General features: G+C 31.5%; 1 protein-coding gene across 1 annotated transcript; it reads right to left on the bottom strand.

Moving 5' to 3' along the window:
• Nucleotides 1-2,539: 2,539 nt before the first annotated feature.
• LOC139778873 (UDP-glycosyltransferase UGT5-like) lies at nucleotides 2,540-17,537 on the bottom strand. The gene is made up of 6 exons (XM_071717002.1): nucleotides 14,995-17,537; nucleotides 14,104-14,340; nucleotides 12,505-12,918; nucleotides 6,512-6,734; nucleotides 4,288-4,507; nucleotides 2,540-4,029 (listed from the first exon to the last, which is right to left on the bottom strand). Exons 1-6 carry the CDS (start codon nucleotides 15,226-15,228, stop codon nucleotides 3,741-3,743), a joined length of 1,617 nt encoding a protein of 538 aa, XP_071573103.1. The 5' UTR covers nucleotides 15,229-17,537; the 3' UTR covers nucleotides 2,540-3,740.
• Nucleotides 17,538-18,162: the final 625 nt, after the last annotated feature.

Below are 18,162 nucleotides of genomic sequence, written 5' to 3'. Positions count from 1 at the left end.
AAATAGGGGTAGAAAATACTGAAAAATATAATAAAATTAGAAATAGATCGATATCTCCAAATTTGCGGAAGTTAGAGCAACCACAAACATTTCTAAAAAAATTCAAAATTTTTTTAAAAAAGAACCCCTTTACCGATCATCGCCAAATTCAATACCAACCTTCTTTAAATGATACTCTATCGATTAAAAAAAAAAAACAGCCCGATATCTCAATATTTGCGGAAGTTAGAGCAACCACAACATCAAATGTGCACATACACACACACATACGGACATTTTTTTAAGGCGATATTTTGACGTTTTACAACAATCTGAACATATTGGCAGAAAAAACTAAAAAACCAATCTCTTCGTTGGTTTCTTCTACCCCTATTTCATATATAATTTTTTTAAATTTGGTTGACTAATCCCAACTTAAACGCAATCGAAAGTTCATATACGAAATTCACGAAAACAAAGCTTCCTCTATGAGGAAGCAAAATACTAATAACTGTAAAAAATTTTTATAAAAATTTTGATAAACAATATATTATTTAATTTAATACAAAAAGAACTTTTATTTAACAAAAAATATTAAAATATTTCTAATATCTATCATATTGATTTATACAATTGGTTTTTCCATTGAATGCAATACAACATAGTATTAATTACACCTATGTGAACCTAGCACCCGACTTTCGAAAAATTAATTTTTTTACGGAAAACGTTAGCATTTCGTTTGTAGTTGTTTGTAGTGCTTTTCTTTTCGTTTGTAGTTGCACCGTTTAAAAGTTACAACAATTAAAAAAAATAAAAAAACCTAACTTTGCCAATTTTTGAGATATCTTAAATCCGCTTGCGCCATCTTCTTCAGAATCGTTTGTAGTTGTTTGTAGCGCTTTTCTTTTCGTTTGTAGTTGCACCGTTTAAAAGTTACAACAATTTAAAAAAATAATAAGAACCTAACTTTGCCAATTTTGGAGATATCTCAAATCCGCTTGCGCCATCTTCTTCAGAATCGTTTGTAGTTGTTTGTAGTGCTTTTCTTTTCGTTTGTAGTTGCACCGTTTAAAAGTTACAACAATTTAAAAAAATAATAAAAACCTAACTTTGCCAATTTTTGAGATATCTCAAATCCGCTTGCGCCATCTTCTTCAGAATTGTTTGTAGTTGTTTGTAGTGCTTTTTTTTCGTTTGTAGTTGAACCGTTTAAAAGTTACAACAATTTAAAAAAATAATAAAAACCTAACTTTGCCAATTTTGGAGATATCTGAAATTTTTTTCAATTGTTGGAACTTTTAAACGGTGCAACTACAAACGAAAAGAAAAGCACTACAAACAACTACAAACGATTCTGAAGAAGATGGCGCAAGCGGATTTGAGATATCTCAAAAATTGGCAAAGTTAGGTTTTTTTAATTTTTTTTAATTGTTGTAACTTTTAAACGGTGCAACTACAAACGAAAAGAAAAGCACTACAAACAACTACAAACGATTCTGAAGAAGATGGCGCAAGCGGATTTGAGATATCTCAAAAATTGGCAAAGTTAGGTTTTTTATTTTTTTAAATTGTTGTAACTTTTAAACGGTGCAACTACAAACGAAAAGAAAAGCACTACAAACAACTACAAACGATTCTGAAGAAGATGGCGCAAGCGGATTTGAGATATCTCCAAAATTGGCAAAGTTAGGTTTTTATTATTTTTTTAAATTGTTGTAACTTTTAAACGGTGCAACTACAAACAAAAAGAAAAGCACTACATACAACTACAAACGATTCTGAAGAAGATGGCGCAAGCGGATTTGAGATATCTCAAAAATTGGCAAAGTTAGGTTTTTTTATTTTTTTAAATTGTTGTAACTTTTAAACGGTGCAACTACAAACGAAAAGAAAAGCACTACAAACAACTACAAACGATTCTGAAGAAGATGGCGCAAGCGGATTTGAGATATCTCCAAAATTGGCAAAGTTAGGTTTTTATTATTTTTTTAAATTGTTGTAACTTTTAAACGGTGCAACTACAAACGAAAAGAAAAGCACTACATACAACTACAAACGATTCTGAAGAAGATGGCGCAAGCGGATTTGAGATATCTCCAAAATTGGCAAAGTTAGGTTTTTTTATTTTTTTAAATTGTTGTAACTTTTAAACGGTGCAACTACAAACGAAAAGAAAAGCACTACAAACAACTACAAACGATTCTGAAGAAGATGGCGCAAGCGGATTTGAGATATCTCCAAAATTGGCAAAGTTAGGTTTTTTTATTTTTTTAAATTGTTGTAACTTTTAAACGGTGCAACTACAAACGAAAAGAAAAGCACTACAAACAACTACAAACGATTCTGAAGAAGATGGCGTAAGCGGATTTGAGATATCTCAAAGTGGGGTGCGAGTCATTTTTTAAATGTTTATAATTTTTAATGTATTGAACTACAAACGAAATTTTTGTTACTACAAACAACTACAAACGAAATGCTAACGTTTTCCGTAAAAAAATTAATTTTTCGAAAGTCGGGTGCTAGGTTCACATAGGTATTAATTACAATATTTATGCAATTAATATTACATTTTCTATATTTGTATAATAACTTTTTAGATCAACATTAGATGCAGTAACTATACGCAATGTTTGATAATATTTCAACAGCTTAAGCTTGTTTGCCTTTGCGCAATTTAAATGTGGCGTATTAATAATCTATTGAAGCTCCATAAAACATCTGTGGTTGATCTATATGACGTCTAAAATACATCTATCAATACGTCTAATGAAGATCTGCTGGAGGTGTGAAATGCGGAACTATGGATGTCCATTAGACATCCATTAGAAGTTACATGGATATGTCTAATGGAGGTTTTGAATCTCCATGATGGACATCTAATGGACGTCTATTAGAGGTTTTTGTTCTGTGTGGGTGTCATCATCAGTATCTTCTAAATAGAACCGTATAATTGTTCATATGTAATTCTATTCCTTTAGCTCTATTCTGCATAGAGCTATTAAAATAAAGGTTAATATAGTGTAACCACGGTCTTAGACCGTGAGTGTAACAGTTAACAGTATACATATAAACTTACGGCGCAACTAAAGATAAAGTTGAATATGGGAAAACAAAATTTTATAATATATTATTTTTTGAACATTATTTTTATAGAAATTTATAAAACTAATTGTACTATGTTAATTTAGACACTATTGAAGATAATTATATTATGTTACGTTTTATTTTTCAAATAATAAAATTATTAGGTACATTAAAATACAATACCTCTTGTTGTAAAATACATTTTCAATTACCTATAGTACGGACTGCGTAGATAAAGTCTTGAACTGTGTGCGATATCGTTTTCAAAACCCGTTGCTTTCTAAGTAAAAAAATTTTTCCTATTTCGAATTAATGATTAAATTCATTGATTAAACAAAATGTTGTATGAATCTATAAATTCAACCTATAACAATTTTTTAAAATAGTTATATTGGTGTAAATATATAATAAAAATTTTGCTAAAAAATAACACTTTATTTCAATTATTGCAGAAAAGTGTTATAATTTATCAAATATACTTGAATATTTTTAATGTTTACCAGTATCTTTATTTATTTTAGCAATATTTATTATAATACAGCACACTATTAATCACAATATGTGTGCAGTTGATACTACACGTTTTCTATATTTACACACATTAATTCTATTTTCTTAGATTATATCTAACATTACATATAACTATACGAAATGTCTGTTAATATTTCAACAACTTACGACTGTTTAGTCTTGCGCAATTTAGACACAATGCGACTATAATAAAAATTAATGAGTAACTTTATTGCAAAGAATATACTTAACAATATTATCAAGAGATTAAAAACAAGAAATACGTAGATATCAATCAAATTTTGTTCCACCCAGCTCTGAGATCTCAGCGACGTTGCTAAACTTCCATTTGGATGACGGGCGGTGTATTCAATGCTCCAAACAGCTAAATCTAATGGCGGTATTGGTCGATCCCGGAATTCGCTGGATAATCGTTTCATGTTTCTTGTATAACTGCACAAAAAATTTTAATGATATAATACAAACTTATATTTGAACTAAAAATATAACTGTATATGAGAAGACAAAGTGAAAACAAGAAAGTATAAAAATTCTGAAATATGTTATTCTTTTAACATAATTTTTATAGAAATTTATACAACTAACGGATCTATGCTAATTTAAACATTATTGAATATAATTATATTGTATTACGTTTATTTCTCAAATAATAATTGCTATAGATGTATTAAAATACTCGAAATATGATACCTTTTATTGTAAAGTATTTCTTCAATCGCGTGTAATACTGACTGCGTGGACAAAGTTTTAATAGCCAAACGAATACCAACACCTTTAGCTACTATTATTGCTGCATTGGATTTTTGATCCGAAAAGACAGGTGTAACAATTATTGGTACACCTTTCCAAATGGCTTCTTGCGTGCTAAAGAGACCACCATGCGCCCAGATTGCTTTAACATTTTTATGAGCTAAAAAAAATATATTATAATAAATTTTAATTCTCAACTATTATCATCTGACATTGATATAAGCATTTCATTATCTATAAAAATCTTAGTTAAATAAATACAACCGATTTTTGCCTAAAAAGTGTACAAGTTGTAATCTTATATATAAAGTATCATTAAAGGAAGGTTGTTTTGAGTTTGGCGAAGATTGGTGAAGGAATTACCGAGTTCTGCTTAAAAAGTGTATAAGATATACATATAATTTTATATAGAGTATCATTAAAGGAAGGTTGTTTTGAATTTTGAAAGGATCGGTGAAAGGGTTACCGATTTCTGCTTTAAAAATGTGTAAGTTATTTGATGGATAGAATATCATTTAAAAAGTATTGAATTTGGTGAGGATCGGTGAAGGAATTACCGATTTTTGCTTAAAAAGTTACATGTATAAGTTATACATGTAATTTTATATAGAGTATCATTAAAAGAAGGTTGGTATTGAATTTGGCGATAATCGGTAAAAAAGTTCTTTTTTTATAAAATTTTGAATTTTTTGAGAAATGTTCGTGGTTGCTCTAACTTCTGCCAATTTTGAGATATCGGACTATTTATAATTCTATTATATTCTTCAGTCTTTTCTACGCCTATTTTATATATAATTCTTTAAGATTTGGTTGATTAGATCTAGTTTTATACGCGATCAAAGGTCCATATATGCGAAGTCCATATATGGAGCATATAGCCTGGACTCCCAAAGTCAACATCGATTTGGCATTACGTCAATTGTAAAATCCCACTTGTGCTACTAAGCTGACCCTTTTTTAATTCATAAAAAGGTTAAATTTAAAATTAAAAAAAGTGTGCAAATTATAGAAACTTGCACATTGCTTCCTCATCATTACAGATCGCTACTATTGCTTCTATTTTATTTTGCTCATAAAGCTTTCTCTATGAGGAAGCCAAACTAATAAATACTAATAATTATGCATCAAATAAAATACAAGCTTTCTCATAGAGGAGCTTTGTGAGCAAAATAAAATAAAAGCAATGGTAGCGATCTGTAATGATGAGGAAGCAATGTGCAAGTTTCGAATTTTTAAATTAATCTTTTAATTTATCTTCAAAATAAAATTTTCCTAATAAGTCATGCTAGAACTATTTGATTAAAAAAATAATTGTATACACTGAGAAACCCATTTGGTTGGAATAATCAAATTTTGGTTGACACAACATAAGTTATTTGTTTTTATATAAGCAAACAAATACTTTTGTTGGAAGTACAAAATAATTTTGTTGCTAGAATATGTATGTGGAACCAAATATTTTGTTCAAAGAACAAAAGATCCAATTCGGCTACAACCAAATACGGGAACTATTTGTTTGAACAAACAAAATAAATTGTGTTGTACGAAGAAAAATAATTTATTGGGCTACGAATTAACTACGAATTGCAACTATAAGAATAATTTTTGTTTTGGACAACACGAATTTAAATAATATTTGTTAAGGGAACAAAATACTTTCAACAAAAGAAGTTGGTTTCTCTAAACAACCTTATCATTTGCAGAAATCAATTGATTTAATTCAACGAAACAAAACTCGCCAACAAAAAAATTTTGGTTTTATCAACTAATTGGGTCTCTCAGTGTATGGGTTTGTATAAGTCTACTGTAATATTTTTCATATCATGAAACACTGGAATACCGATTTTAATACAATTTGAATTGGAAGTACATGAAAGTACCTAAATGATTTGTCAAATATAAATTTTATTTTGCTCAAAGTTATTTAAGAGAACATGTCACAATAATATCTAAAAATTGCATATTATAGACTAATATTCCAATTGTTAAAAAAAAGTCTAAAGTCACAAACTTAAATATATAAATTTGTTAAAAAATGTATAAATCAATGGATAAAATTAAATAAATATTATATGAAAATGTATATCGAGTTTCATGTTTTTCATGTATTTTTGTATGAGTTTCATGTACTTTTTGTATGTTTTTTAAGAATCGAAAAACGTACACAGAACTTCTTTTTGCGGAATCCACTTCATAATCATTATATTGTTCGGTACTTGAAATGGTAATTTAATATCTAACTTCCAAAGCACTCGTTGCTTCAATTTTGACAGAGCCAGTATAACGGCTTTAGCCTTGTCTATGCCGACACTTTTCCATTCCACGTTTGATCCTAACGATATTACGATGGCTCCGTTCTTTGCTTCGTCAAGAAATACGCGCATGTTCTGCGAGATAAAAATAAAAAACATTTCAATAATATACAAAAATATATCTTAATTCCAAAACAACTAATTAAAAGTAATTGATATGTACATTTACAAAACAGATTATTTTAAGCAAAAAAAATATCAAATTTATTTTAATAAAACTCGTACGATATTCTTTTATAAGTTGTTTTTTATAATTTATTAAATAAATAGAATTTTATTGTTAAAATATTATTGATTTCTTAAATTTAGCAATATATTGCGCAATATTTGTACAAGATACATACATAAGGAACTATATATATAAATTCAAATCATGAATATCAATCAAATTTTTTTAAGCTAAAAAAAGCTTGCTAATTATAGTAGGGGAGACCGGGGCAAAGTCGTCACCGGGGTGGAGTCGTCATTGCAATTATCTCGAAATCTGTATGTTGTATGAACTCGCCATTAATACTGTAAACGCAGCTTATGGTGTCCACGTGACCAACAGAGTTTAGTGAGGTTGTGTGCCATGTTGTAATTCTTATCGAGGCAAACGTGTTTTCGGAGGTCAAAAGTAAAATTGGTAATTGTGTACATGGAGAGGGTCACCTTGGATGACCTTGATATTTTAGTATGTTGTCAAGGTCACCCTCCTGAGTGACCTTCAGAAGATTTCAGAAAGCGCTCGTTGTTTATTCAAAAATTATTAACAAAAAAAGTTTGAGAAATGTAGCAGTTATTTTGAGTATTAAAAGGCATAAATGACTAATATATATGTCAAAATAGTAGCACGTTCATTAATTAGCATATTCATTAATGGGTTTATAACTTTCCAGGCGTGAAAAGCCCACCCGGGGAAAAATAGATAATATATAATTATATATAATTATATATGAGGCATTTCACGCCAATTCGCAAGGGGTTAAACTTCGACCTTTTTATTTTTGATGGCTGCTCGTTTTTTAACAGGTCTTTACGAGTACTATACCCATGTAAGATCGTTTTTATAATAAATGTAGCGTTTCCGAAATAGAGCCTGCGCAAAATGAGGACTGCAAAATTTTTAATGAATTTTTTCGTCTATTAGACAACGTCTAAGAAAAAAATTCATTGAACATAAAATACGCTATTTAAATCATAGTTTAAAAAAAATTACTCCTAATTTTTATAATAATAATTTTAAACTAATAAAGTAAAAAAACACAAAAATTTGAATATCTCGAAAACCCCATTTTCTATTTTTTTTAAATTTATAGAGAATATTTTAGGGAGTTTTAAGACTAGTCCGAAGTTGCGCAGAAAACTTGGGAATTTTTTATAGATTTTTTTGTGAGGCAGTAGTAATATTTGACTCACAAAAGTGTAGTTAAGAACGCGTTTCAGACAATTCTGAATCGATTTAAATATACTTTTTTTTAGTGATTGACGTTACTATGATGAAGATCTCGGCATAGCACACGACAATTGCGATGAACAGTGTGGGAAAGGCGAAAAAAATAGATTTATGAGGAAATTTAATTCAATAAGTACATTTATTTAAGAACATATTATTTATTATTTTATTATTTTGTGCTCAGTATAATTATTCGAAAATGAGTAATCTTTAACAATTAATTTATAATTTTTACTTGGTATTACGCAGTGGACACGTTGAGTCTGAGATATTCTTTTCGTTTGATCGTACCGACCTGTCAAAAATTCGGCGGCGATTTCATAATTTTTTTTGTCCCAATGAGGACTGCAAAATTTTTGTCCCGTCCCAATACGTCAAGTATTGAGACAAAAAAATTATGAAATCGCCGCCGAATTTTTGACAAGTCGGTACGATTAAACGAAAAGAATACCTCAGACTCAATGTGTCCACTGCGTCATACCAAGTAAAAATTATAAATTAATTGTTAAAGATTACTCATTTTCGAATAATTATACTGAGCACAAAATAATAAAATAATAAATAATATGTTCTGAAATAAATGTACTTATTGAATTAAATTTCCTCATAAATCTATTTTTTTCGCCTTTCCCACACTGTTAATCGCAATTGTCGTGTGCTATGCCGAGATCTTCATCATAGTAACGTCAATCACTAAAAAAAAGTATATTTAAATCGATTCAGAATTGTCTGAAACGCGTTCTTAACTACACTTTTGTGAGTCAAATATTACTACTGCCTCACAAAAAAATCTATAAAAAATTCCCAAGTTTTCTGCGCAACTTCGGACTAGTCTTAAAACTCCCTGGAATATTCAATATAAATTTAAAAAAAATAACGATGAGATTTCGCTCGATAAAACAATAGCAATATAAATACAAAAAACGGCCAATTTCGAGCACTTCAAGATGTTAAAAATGTATTAAATAATTTCGAAGTATACAATCAGTCGACGTTTCGGCCTAACGTGGCCTTCTTCAGGACATTAAAATTCTAACCGGTAAACGCATTACAAAACTCTTCTTCGCTTACATTAAATGAATCAAATCACAAACGTTAATATTTAAAATATTTAGATCTCGCCGAGGTATGTGGAGAATTGGTCATAATGAAGTCAGAAGTAATAATCAAGAGTTCTCTCTCGTCAAGTTATCCGCCGATTCACTTTGTCGCACGGACCGTCTTAGTGGCAACTAAACCGAAAGTTAAACATTTATGAAATAACCACTAAATTAATAATTGAGTCTCAACTCGCGACAATCAAACTCACATAAGCGGTCAACCAACAACGACGTGGGTGAATTCCTTCCATCACATCTCAAAAGCGTGTGTTCGTCGCAAAAGATAACAGACGACTGAGGCAATACTCGCATCGCAAGGGCACAATAACCCATAGTTAATGTTGTTAGAAAACAATTAAGATAAACGATACAAAATATCGAAATAAGCATCGTTCAATAGTTCCGTGTCATTGTTTAAATTTATACCATTTTTCTGCTCTTTAATATGAATCATTTCAGCAGTCAATCTCTTTTTATAATTATGTTCGATTTCTAAGATGCGTGCATTATCCCAGTCAAAAGAATGATTAAATTTTGTGGAATGCTCTGAGACAACCGAATGTTTTGACGCGTCCAATCTGATATTATTTTTATGTTCTCTTAATCTGGTTTGTAATTGCCTCTTAGTCTGACCGACGTAAGAGGCATCACAATTCTTGCAGCAGATTTTGTAAATTACGTCATTGTTAGAAAAATGGGCATTCTTATCTTTCTGGACCTTAATAATATTACTGAGCTTATTTAGAATACGATATCCCATCAAATTCTCTGATTTATTAACCACTGAGGCAATAACTTCGGAAGTAGATTTTAAATAAGGTATAACAATGAAACTTTTCTTTTGTTGCGTACATTCCAAATCATTACTCGTGTTACTCCTCTGTATCGATTGAAGTTTCTTCAGCCTTTTGTTAATATGTAAGAATAGAAAATGGGGTTTTCGAGATATTCAAATTTTTGTGTTTTTTTACTTTATTAGTTTAAAATTATTATTATAAAAATTTGGAGTAATTTTTTTTTTAAACTATGATCTAAATAGCGTATTTTATGTTCAATGAATTTTTTTCTTAGACGTTGTCTAATAGACGAAAAAATTCATTAAAAATTTTGCAGTCATTTTGCGCAGGCTCTATTTCGGAAACGCTACATTTATTATAGAAACGATCTTACATGGGTATAGTACTCGTAAAGACCTGTTAAAAAACGAGCAGCCATCAAAAATAAAAAGGTCAAAGTTTGACCCCTTGCGAATTGGCGTGGAATGCCCCATATATATGATTATATGTGATTATATATGAAATTTGGTGCTTTATATAAAATTATATATGGGTCCATATATATATCATTATATATGGGCATATATAATTCCAAATATAACTAGATATGAACAATAGATCATATATGCACTCATGTATGGATACATATAAGATTCATATGGAAGTATATATAACCTTATACGATTATATATGATTATATATAATTATACAGGCGATTAAAATATATTTAAATATATATAAATGTTTCATATACAATTTGACATAATTGTATATGAGTTCATATAATTTACATATAAATTATATATAAGAAGCAAGGGCGGCAGTGTGGTCTAGTGGTAGAGAGCGCCAGACTCGTAATCTGAGGAACCAGGTTCGAGTACACTAGAGCCATGTAAACATGGAATGTTTTTCCGAAGCTGCGCCCCTCCGTGCAAGATAGGCTCTTGTGCGGAGCAAACTGGGCTCCGTCTTTCGGAAAGAGACGTTAAACCGTTGGTCCAAAAGGGTTAAAGTGAGAGGAGAAAGGGTAGTAGTGTAAAGGTTTGGGTAACGTTCTTTATAAAAACGACTTGCAAACCCTGCGGGGATAAGCAATAAAGATAGTTTATGAGTTTTTTTTATATATAAGAAGCATTTATCCATGTAGATTATATATGATTATATACAATCATATATAAACTTTAAATTCGGATTATCCAATAGATGGCATTCGATAGAATTCGTTTCTCGTATTTAAAATTTGACGAACATTGGTATAAAAACTGTATCAAAAGACACGGCATTGTCTCACGTCAAGCAGTGCCAAGTTATAATATATGGAAGAAATCATTTCACTTTTGATTCTACAGTGTAGAGGGGCTACAATAGTGTAGCCCCTCGCAGGGGGGCGGAACCTACTGCCTCCACGCATACACTTTCCACGCGAAACGAGGTGCCACATTTCTCAAACTTTTTTTGTTAATAACTTTTGAATAAACAACGAGCGCTTGCTGAAACCTTCTGAAGGTCACTCAGGAGGGTGATCTTGACAACATACTAAAATATCAAGGTCATCCAAGGTGACCCCCTCCATGTACACAATTACACAATGTGTCCGAGGTCCATGTACGCAAAATTTTTTGCGCGTCAAAAATTTGTAATATCTTAAATATTATTGTGTCCGAATCTCAAAGTAAGTGATTCTAAAGAGTAATGCATGCTGAACACGAATCCAGTGAAGTTTTTTTATTTTCATTGATTTCTAATATTTTATGAGCGACCAAACTTGAAACTTGTGTCCGGAGCAAAGTCGTCACCAAGCCATATTATGGAGGCTTCCGGCGAAAATCAAAGTCAAAGAAGCAGCAGTGGTCGGATTCCGGCGAGGACTTTGATAATATGTGCTGCGTGTGCTCAGAAATGACAGAATAAAGCTGACGAGAAACGTGCGAGCGTAGGGCACATAAGTGTGTGTGCTTTTCTTGTAATTATTTTCCGCCATCGTGTGTTTAATTAATGTTTCCATTTTTCTATTAAAAAATTATTAATAAAATGTATCCTATTATTTCGCGGAATTATGAATTTTTATTTAAAATTCAGTCCGAGACTGGAGTGACGACTCCGCCCCGGCAATTTTGACATTTCAATTTTTGCACCTTTGTCGTTTTCATTCTATACCAATTAAACAAAGCGACGTAGACCAAAAATGTCCGTATAAATTTTGTAGCCAAGGGTTCACTCTTTACAGCGGTATACCACATTTTACTAAAATTATTTGTTTTGTTGTTAAAAATCGGCACCGAAAAAATAGTAACGATTTCGCACGATCTCCCCTATTTCTTTATTATTCTGAATAGAAGAATTCAAATGCAATACAAGAAAGAATGATACGTCCGATTTTGAGAGACTTTGGGTTTTGAGAGAATAAAATATTTTAATCACAACTTCATTAACATTCAATTTCCATAGTAGGTACGCACAGTTTACTTGCTAATATTTCTATTGCAATTTTTGGTAAATTGTGTTTCTCAAATAAAAAGAACAGTTACTTTTACCTCGGGATACGTTACGACTTTGTCCCCGGGAATCGGTTTTATGGCTTGGACATGAAATCCTCCAATTTCCAAAGCGTTCGGCGGCAATGGGATTGCAGGCTCAAACGCAGAGTGACTATTAATTAGTACTATATTAATTCTGTCTTTTTCTATTTCATGTAGTGGCCTGATTGCATGGCCTACGTATTCTTCAGCAAGCCGTTGAACGATAGGTAAGAAATAATAGTATCGTATGAAATCGTCGGCGATAAAATACACAGTATTCCACGTCCTCTGCCATAGGCCTACAGGTTTTGCAATACCCGAACTTGTATAAGGTCGAACAGTCGGATAACTTGAACCGGTATAATCCTTAATCCAAGGTGCAGTGCCGGACGGAATAAGGCCCACTACGGGTGGCTTACCCTTAGCAACCTGTAAAGAATACTTACAGAGTGACAAAAGCAAAGTTGCTAAAAATAAATAACTACTATATTGTAATAAATAGACATAATCAAATTAATCAAAGGTTATTCTGCAGAAGAAACCCACCATTCTTATTAACTCATTGTACAAAATACAATAAATACAACAAATACACATAAATATTAAAAATATAACTCTGTATACTATTTAAAAAAACGATTATTTTGGCTGGTTGCATGACTCAATATATATATGTTTGAAAAATATGGGAACCCATAACAGAGATTTATTTCAAATTCTCCGAAGACATAGTTACGATTAAAAAATGTCTTAATTATTCTGCAAGTTATTCAGATAATCATCACCTCAAAAATATACTGTTGCATCGAAATCTATTGTAATCTACGCTACGAAAATCTGTTTTTTAAATAGTCAGCAGTACATTGTTTCAGTTGAGTACGAAAATCAATCAATAACCGAAGATTGATCACTGGAACAACGCGCGCACAAGCTAACATTTATTAATAATAGCAGAGATTTATAAAAGCCATCGCTTTTTGTAAAAGTGTTGCGATTAATTCTGCAACTATTATATTTCCTTGTATTTTACTTTTATTTAAAATTGATATTATTGCAATAATATTTTCAACATTGTTATTTGTAAGAGTGCGAAAGTGCCGAGCTTCTTATACAGTTTGCGGAGGATCTCTAGACACAGCATTCTACCACTAAACCACTGCAATTAATCCTTGGCCCATTTTTATAATATTTATTTTTACAAGTTTATATATTCCTTTTTCGTTACGTACTAATAAAAATAATTTTTTTTCTACACTATAGTGTTTAATTCATTTTATTCTGTATATTTATATTACAAAATATATAGTTTTATAACTTCGATTACTCTTTATATGTACAGAGAAAGTGCCACGAGACTTCCTCACGTTCTGACATTTTCTCGTATTTTATGTATTACAAAAGCCTAAGAACCACCATTTATTTCAATATCTATCCATTTTCAAGGAACAAACGTAAATAATTATTATTATCGCTGACTTAAATAACGATTGCACATTTTCAAGGCTGTGTAGTATTACGCAAACAAAATTTTACTTATAAAGTTGCTCAGTCGTTTGCAATTTAAAAATGTGCTGAATAATTGCAAATTACTAAATATACATCACTTATCTTTACCTCCCACAATCCATAGAAACAATGATGTAGAGTAATGTCCGACACTATAACGTCAAACTCGACAGTTTTGACCATTTCTAAAAGATTTCTCGCTGCTTTGGTTTTTCTCATTTTGTCACATTTTATGATGCCCCACAGATATGTAGCGTATGACGTATAAAATTCGTTTAAATGTGCCCACTGATCAGGGCTATAATCCATGAATTCAGAAGAAGGAGCCATCGCATCTTCAAAAATCTGAAAATAGTCATGTAAATTTGAAAAATACTCTTTATCCTCTTCTAAAAAGGACATGTCATCGATACTCGAATCTATCCAAATATTGTTGTCGCTTTTCCGCAATTGGTTCTCTTGTTGCGCTTACTTCATGAGCGGCTGCATGGCATATTTTGACAGTTGTGTGGTTAATAGTGTAAAGACCCCCCGCACAATCAAAAATATAAAGAACAAGGAACAAATATTAGCTATTAGAAATAAGAAATCAGGAATAAAGCTGGTGTAGCATCATTAATACACGGCTCCCGATAGGTTAAAAATCTATTGCCTTTGTTTTTCGTGCGTCCAGCTTTATTCCTGATTCTTTAGTTCCAATCGCCAATATCTGTTCCTTTGTTTCTTATATTTTTCATTGTGCGGAGGCCTTAATAATAGTAACAGTGAAATGTTAAAGATGAATAGCGCGCGCGTAGCGTGCGTCTGTGATGTCTATAGTTCACGTGAAAAGTGATAAATTGGAATCTCCACATATTAACTTTATATAAAATAAACTTAATATTTTATATAAAATAATATTTAAAAACAGAAAAGTTGTATTCTCTCTTATTTATTTTACAAATAGGTAATAATTGATTTATATTCCGAATGTCTTCGAGTCTTGTAATATCTACTTACGGCGTACGTCAAGTTCTCCGCTAGTTTACTCTCGACCTTAGTCTCGAGTATGCTCACTGTGTGTACATGATGGCCTTCGCGAAGCATTCCTTTAACCAAATGCTCCGTCCAGATGTGATGACTGATCGATGGAAGAGCTTGTATCAGTAAAACCGACAATGGTTTCGATGCTGTCACAAAACCAATTAAAGCACAACAAACAAAGTAAAACAATAAGATAAAAGAACTTGACATTGTTGAAACAAATGCGCAAAACTCTTATATGGTCTTTCGATCAGATCCTAAGACCGAAAGCAATAGTATGTCTTCCTAGTGTGCATTCTAAGTATTGTGCTTCTCCTTTCCTTCAGGCTAATAGCTTCAAGCTTATCGTGACTAGTATGTAACAGACTGATAATATTGACATGACGACATTTTCTTACAAGGAAACAAATCTAAAAGTTTTGTTCCTTTCTCGATTTTAATTATTTTTGGATATATTGTTATAATATTGATAAGATTTACTTACAAAGGAACCTCGCAAATCTGAAAATTTTAATTTTTATGAAACTTTACATGTAGGGAGAGTAAATATAGATAAATTTAGAAATTTTTAGTTGCGGCCCAAAAATAATTTTAAGGGGTGAAATTACCCTTCATATGTAAAGTGGCTTTTTGCTATTCTCCAAAAGTATTCAAGATATCAAAAAATAATTTATACAAAAGTTTTATAATAAAAACACTTCTATTAATCACATTAATAATATTTCCAAAAAATAATTTTAAATACGTGTCTTTTATTTTTTCGTCTAGAGAACAACATATAATAAAAGCTCATCAAAATCGGAGAGGGACACTTCGGACTTTTTCCTTGTAAGATAGAACTTTAGTGTAGTCTATTTAGCAAATGCAAATAGTGTACATTTCTATTGTGTACGACACTGCAAGATAAAAAAGGTAAAAATAACGATATATTGATAATTTTGAGATAGTTTCTATAATACTTTTTATAAGTAAAAATTGATACTTTTTACTTATAAAAAGTATTATAGAAACTATCTCAAAATTATCAATATGACGAGTATGCATTATAAGTATATATTATATGTAAAAATTTTAAATATATTACATATATTTGTATAACACATTATTACAAATTAGAGCACAAAAAAATTAAAGTTTATAATAAATTAAAATTTTATATATATATAGGGGAGACCGGGGCGGAGTTGTCACTACAATTATCTAGAAATCTGTATGTTGTGTGAACTCGCCATTAATATTGTAAACACTACTTATGGTGCCCATGTGACCAACGGAGTTTAGTGAGATTATATCCCATGTTGTGATTTTCATTAAGACAAACGTGTTTTCGGAGATCAAAAGTAAAATTTTTTGCGCGTCGAAAATTTTAAATATTTTAAGGGTGTTTTACACGGCGCTACTTTTATTCGCTTTGAGCAAGCTTCTTAATTCGTCAGCGAATTTGCTGGTCAAAACTTCTTCTAGACGCTTGTTTTTTATTCGCTAGGGTATAAAATTTTGAAGTCGCGGCGTCTAGTGTTCGCTGCGACAAAGTTGAACATGTCCAACTTTAACGCTCTCGTTAAGCGAATAGCTGGGCGACTTTAGTAGCAGCGTCAAAAGAAGCTCCGTATCAAGACGGTAGCGAATGAATCAGCAAGCGACTGGCAAATGGTTCGGCATTCTGCGCATGCGCAAGATGGTCAACTAACAAAATTCTCTCCAAAACGCTGGCGACTTCATACTATTTACCAGCAACATGTAAATACTTTAACGCTAACGACTTTGTCAGCCAAAAATTCGCTTTAGCAAAGCGAGAAACTGGCGATAAAAGAAGCCAGCGACAAGCGTCGAAAGTAGCACCGTGTACGGCACCCTTTTTAAATATTATTTTCTCTCCGAATCTCGAGATAAGTGATTCTGAAGAGTAATGCATGCTGAACACGAATCCAGTGAAATTTGTTTATTTTTGTTGATTTCTAATATTTCATGAGCGATCAAACTTAAAATCTGTGTTCGGGGCGAAGTCGTCACCAAGCCATATCATGGAGACTTCGGGCGAAAATCAAAGTCAAAGAAGCAGCAGTGGTCGGATTCCGGCGAGGACTTGGATAATATGTGCTGCGTGTGCTCAAAGATGACAGAATAGAGCTGACGAGAAACAGTGCATTTCGTGCGAGCGTAGGGCACATAAGTGTGTGCGCTTTTTTGTAATTATTTTCCGCCATCGTGTTTTTAATTAATGTTTCCATTTTTCTATTAAAAAATAATTAATAAAATGTATCTTATCATTTTTCATGATCGAAATTATGAATTTTCATTTAAAATTCAGTCCGAGAATGGAGTGACGACTCCGCTCCGACAATTTTGACAATTTAATTTTTGCACTTTTGTCGTTTTTATTCTATACTAGTTGAACAAAGTGACGTTGACCAAAAATGTCCGTATAAAGAGTGACCGCAAAAACAGGCCAAAAATAGCCTCTTTTTCACCCTTGAATTTAGACTTCTACTTGGTACTAAATGATAGTCTATAATGAGTCATGAATCCTCAGAAAGTTTCAGATTGAGCCGGCTTTTTATTTTCAAGATATGGACGGTCAAAGTTGTTGATTTCACCAACTTGCGTATTCGCTGTTTTAAAACGTTGAAATGGAAACTTACATAATAATAGGTTCAAAAAACGTATTCGTTTGCTGTTATATGATTATTTACAGGTATACGCGAATATACGTTGGTATAAATGTGAAAAAGATGTATGGTTACATATTAATTTATGCACTGATTCGGAACCCATTTTGTCGGAACATTTTTTTTCAATTTTTTTGCAGGATCATTTCATTTTTCTGCATATCACTTCATAGCACTCCGAAAGTGAGAGGCGAGGGGACTCACTCTAATCACATTTATACTAACATATATTCGCGTATGCCTATAAATAATCACATAACAGCGAACGAATACGTTTTTTGAACCTATTATTATGTAAGTTTCCATTTCAACGTTTTAAAACAGCGCATACGCAAGTTGGTGAAATCAACAACTTTGACCCTCCATATCTTGAAAATAAAAAGCCGGCTCAATCTGAAACTTTCTGAGGATTCATGACTCATTATAGACTATCATTTAGTACCAAGTAGAAGTCTACATTCAAGGGTGAAAAAAG

The sequence above is a fragment of the Temnothorax nylanderi genome, unplaced genomic scaffold, assembly GCF_030848795.1.
Source record: "Temnothorax nylanderi isolate EJ_2023f unplaced genomic scaffold, tnyl_v1.0 TNYL_tig0200_pilon, whole genome shotgun sequence".
NCBI classification, from domain to species: domain Eukaryota; kingdom Metazoa; phylum Arthropoda; class Insecta; order Hymenoptera; family Formicidae; genus Temnothorax; species Temnothorax nylanderi.
This window is presented reverse-complemented; position numbering and strand designations above follow the sequence as displayed.

What these genes read in the sequence shown, in the direction of transcription:
- LOC139778873 (XM_071717002.1), bottom strand. Translation starts at nt 15,228, where the DNA reads ATGTCAAGTTCTTTTATCTTATTGTTTTACTTTGTTTGTTGTGCTTTA. An exon ending in CGGAGAACTTGACGTACGCC is followed by an intron (nt 14,341 to 14,994) that starts GTAAGTAGATAT and finishes GACTATTTTCAG; the next exon opens with ATTTTTGAAGATGCGATGGC. An exon ending in GAAATACTTTACAATAAAAG is followed by an intron (nt 4,030 to 4,287) that starts GTATCATATTTC and finishes TTTTTTGTGCAG; the next exon opens with TTATACAAGAAACATGAAAC.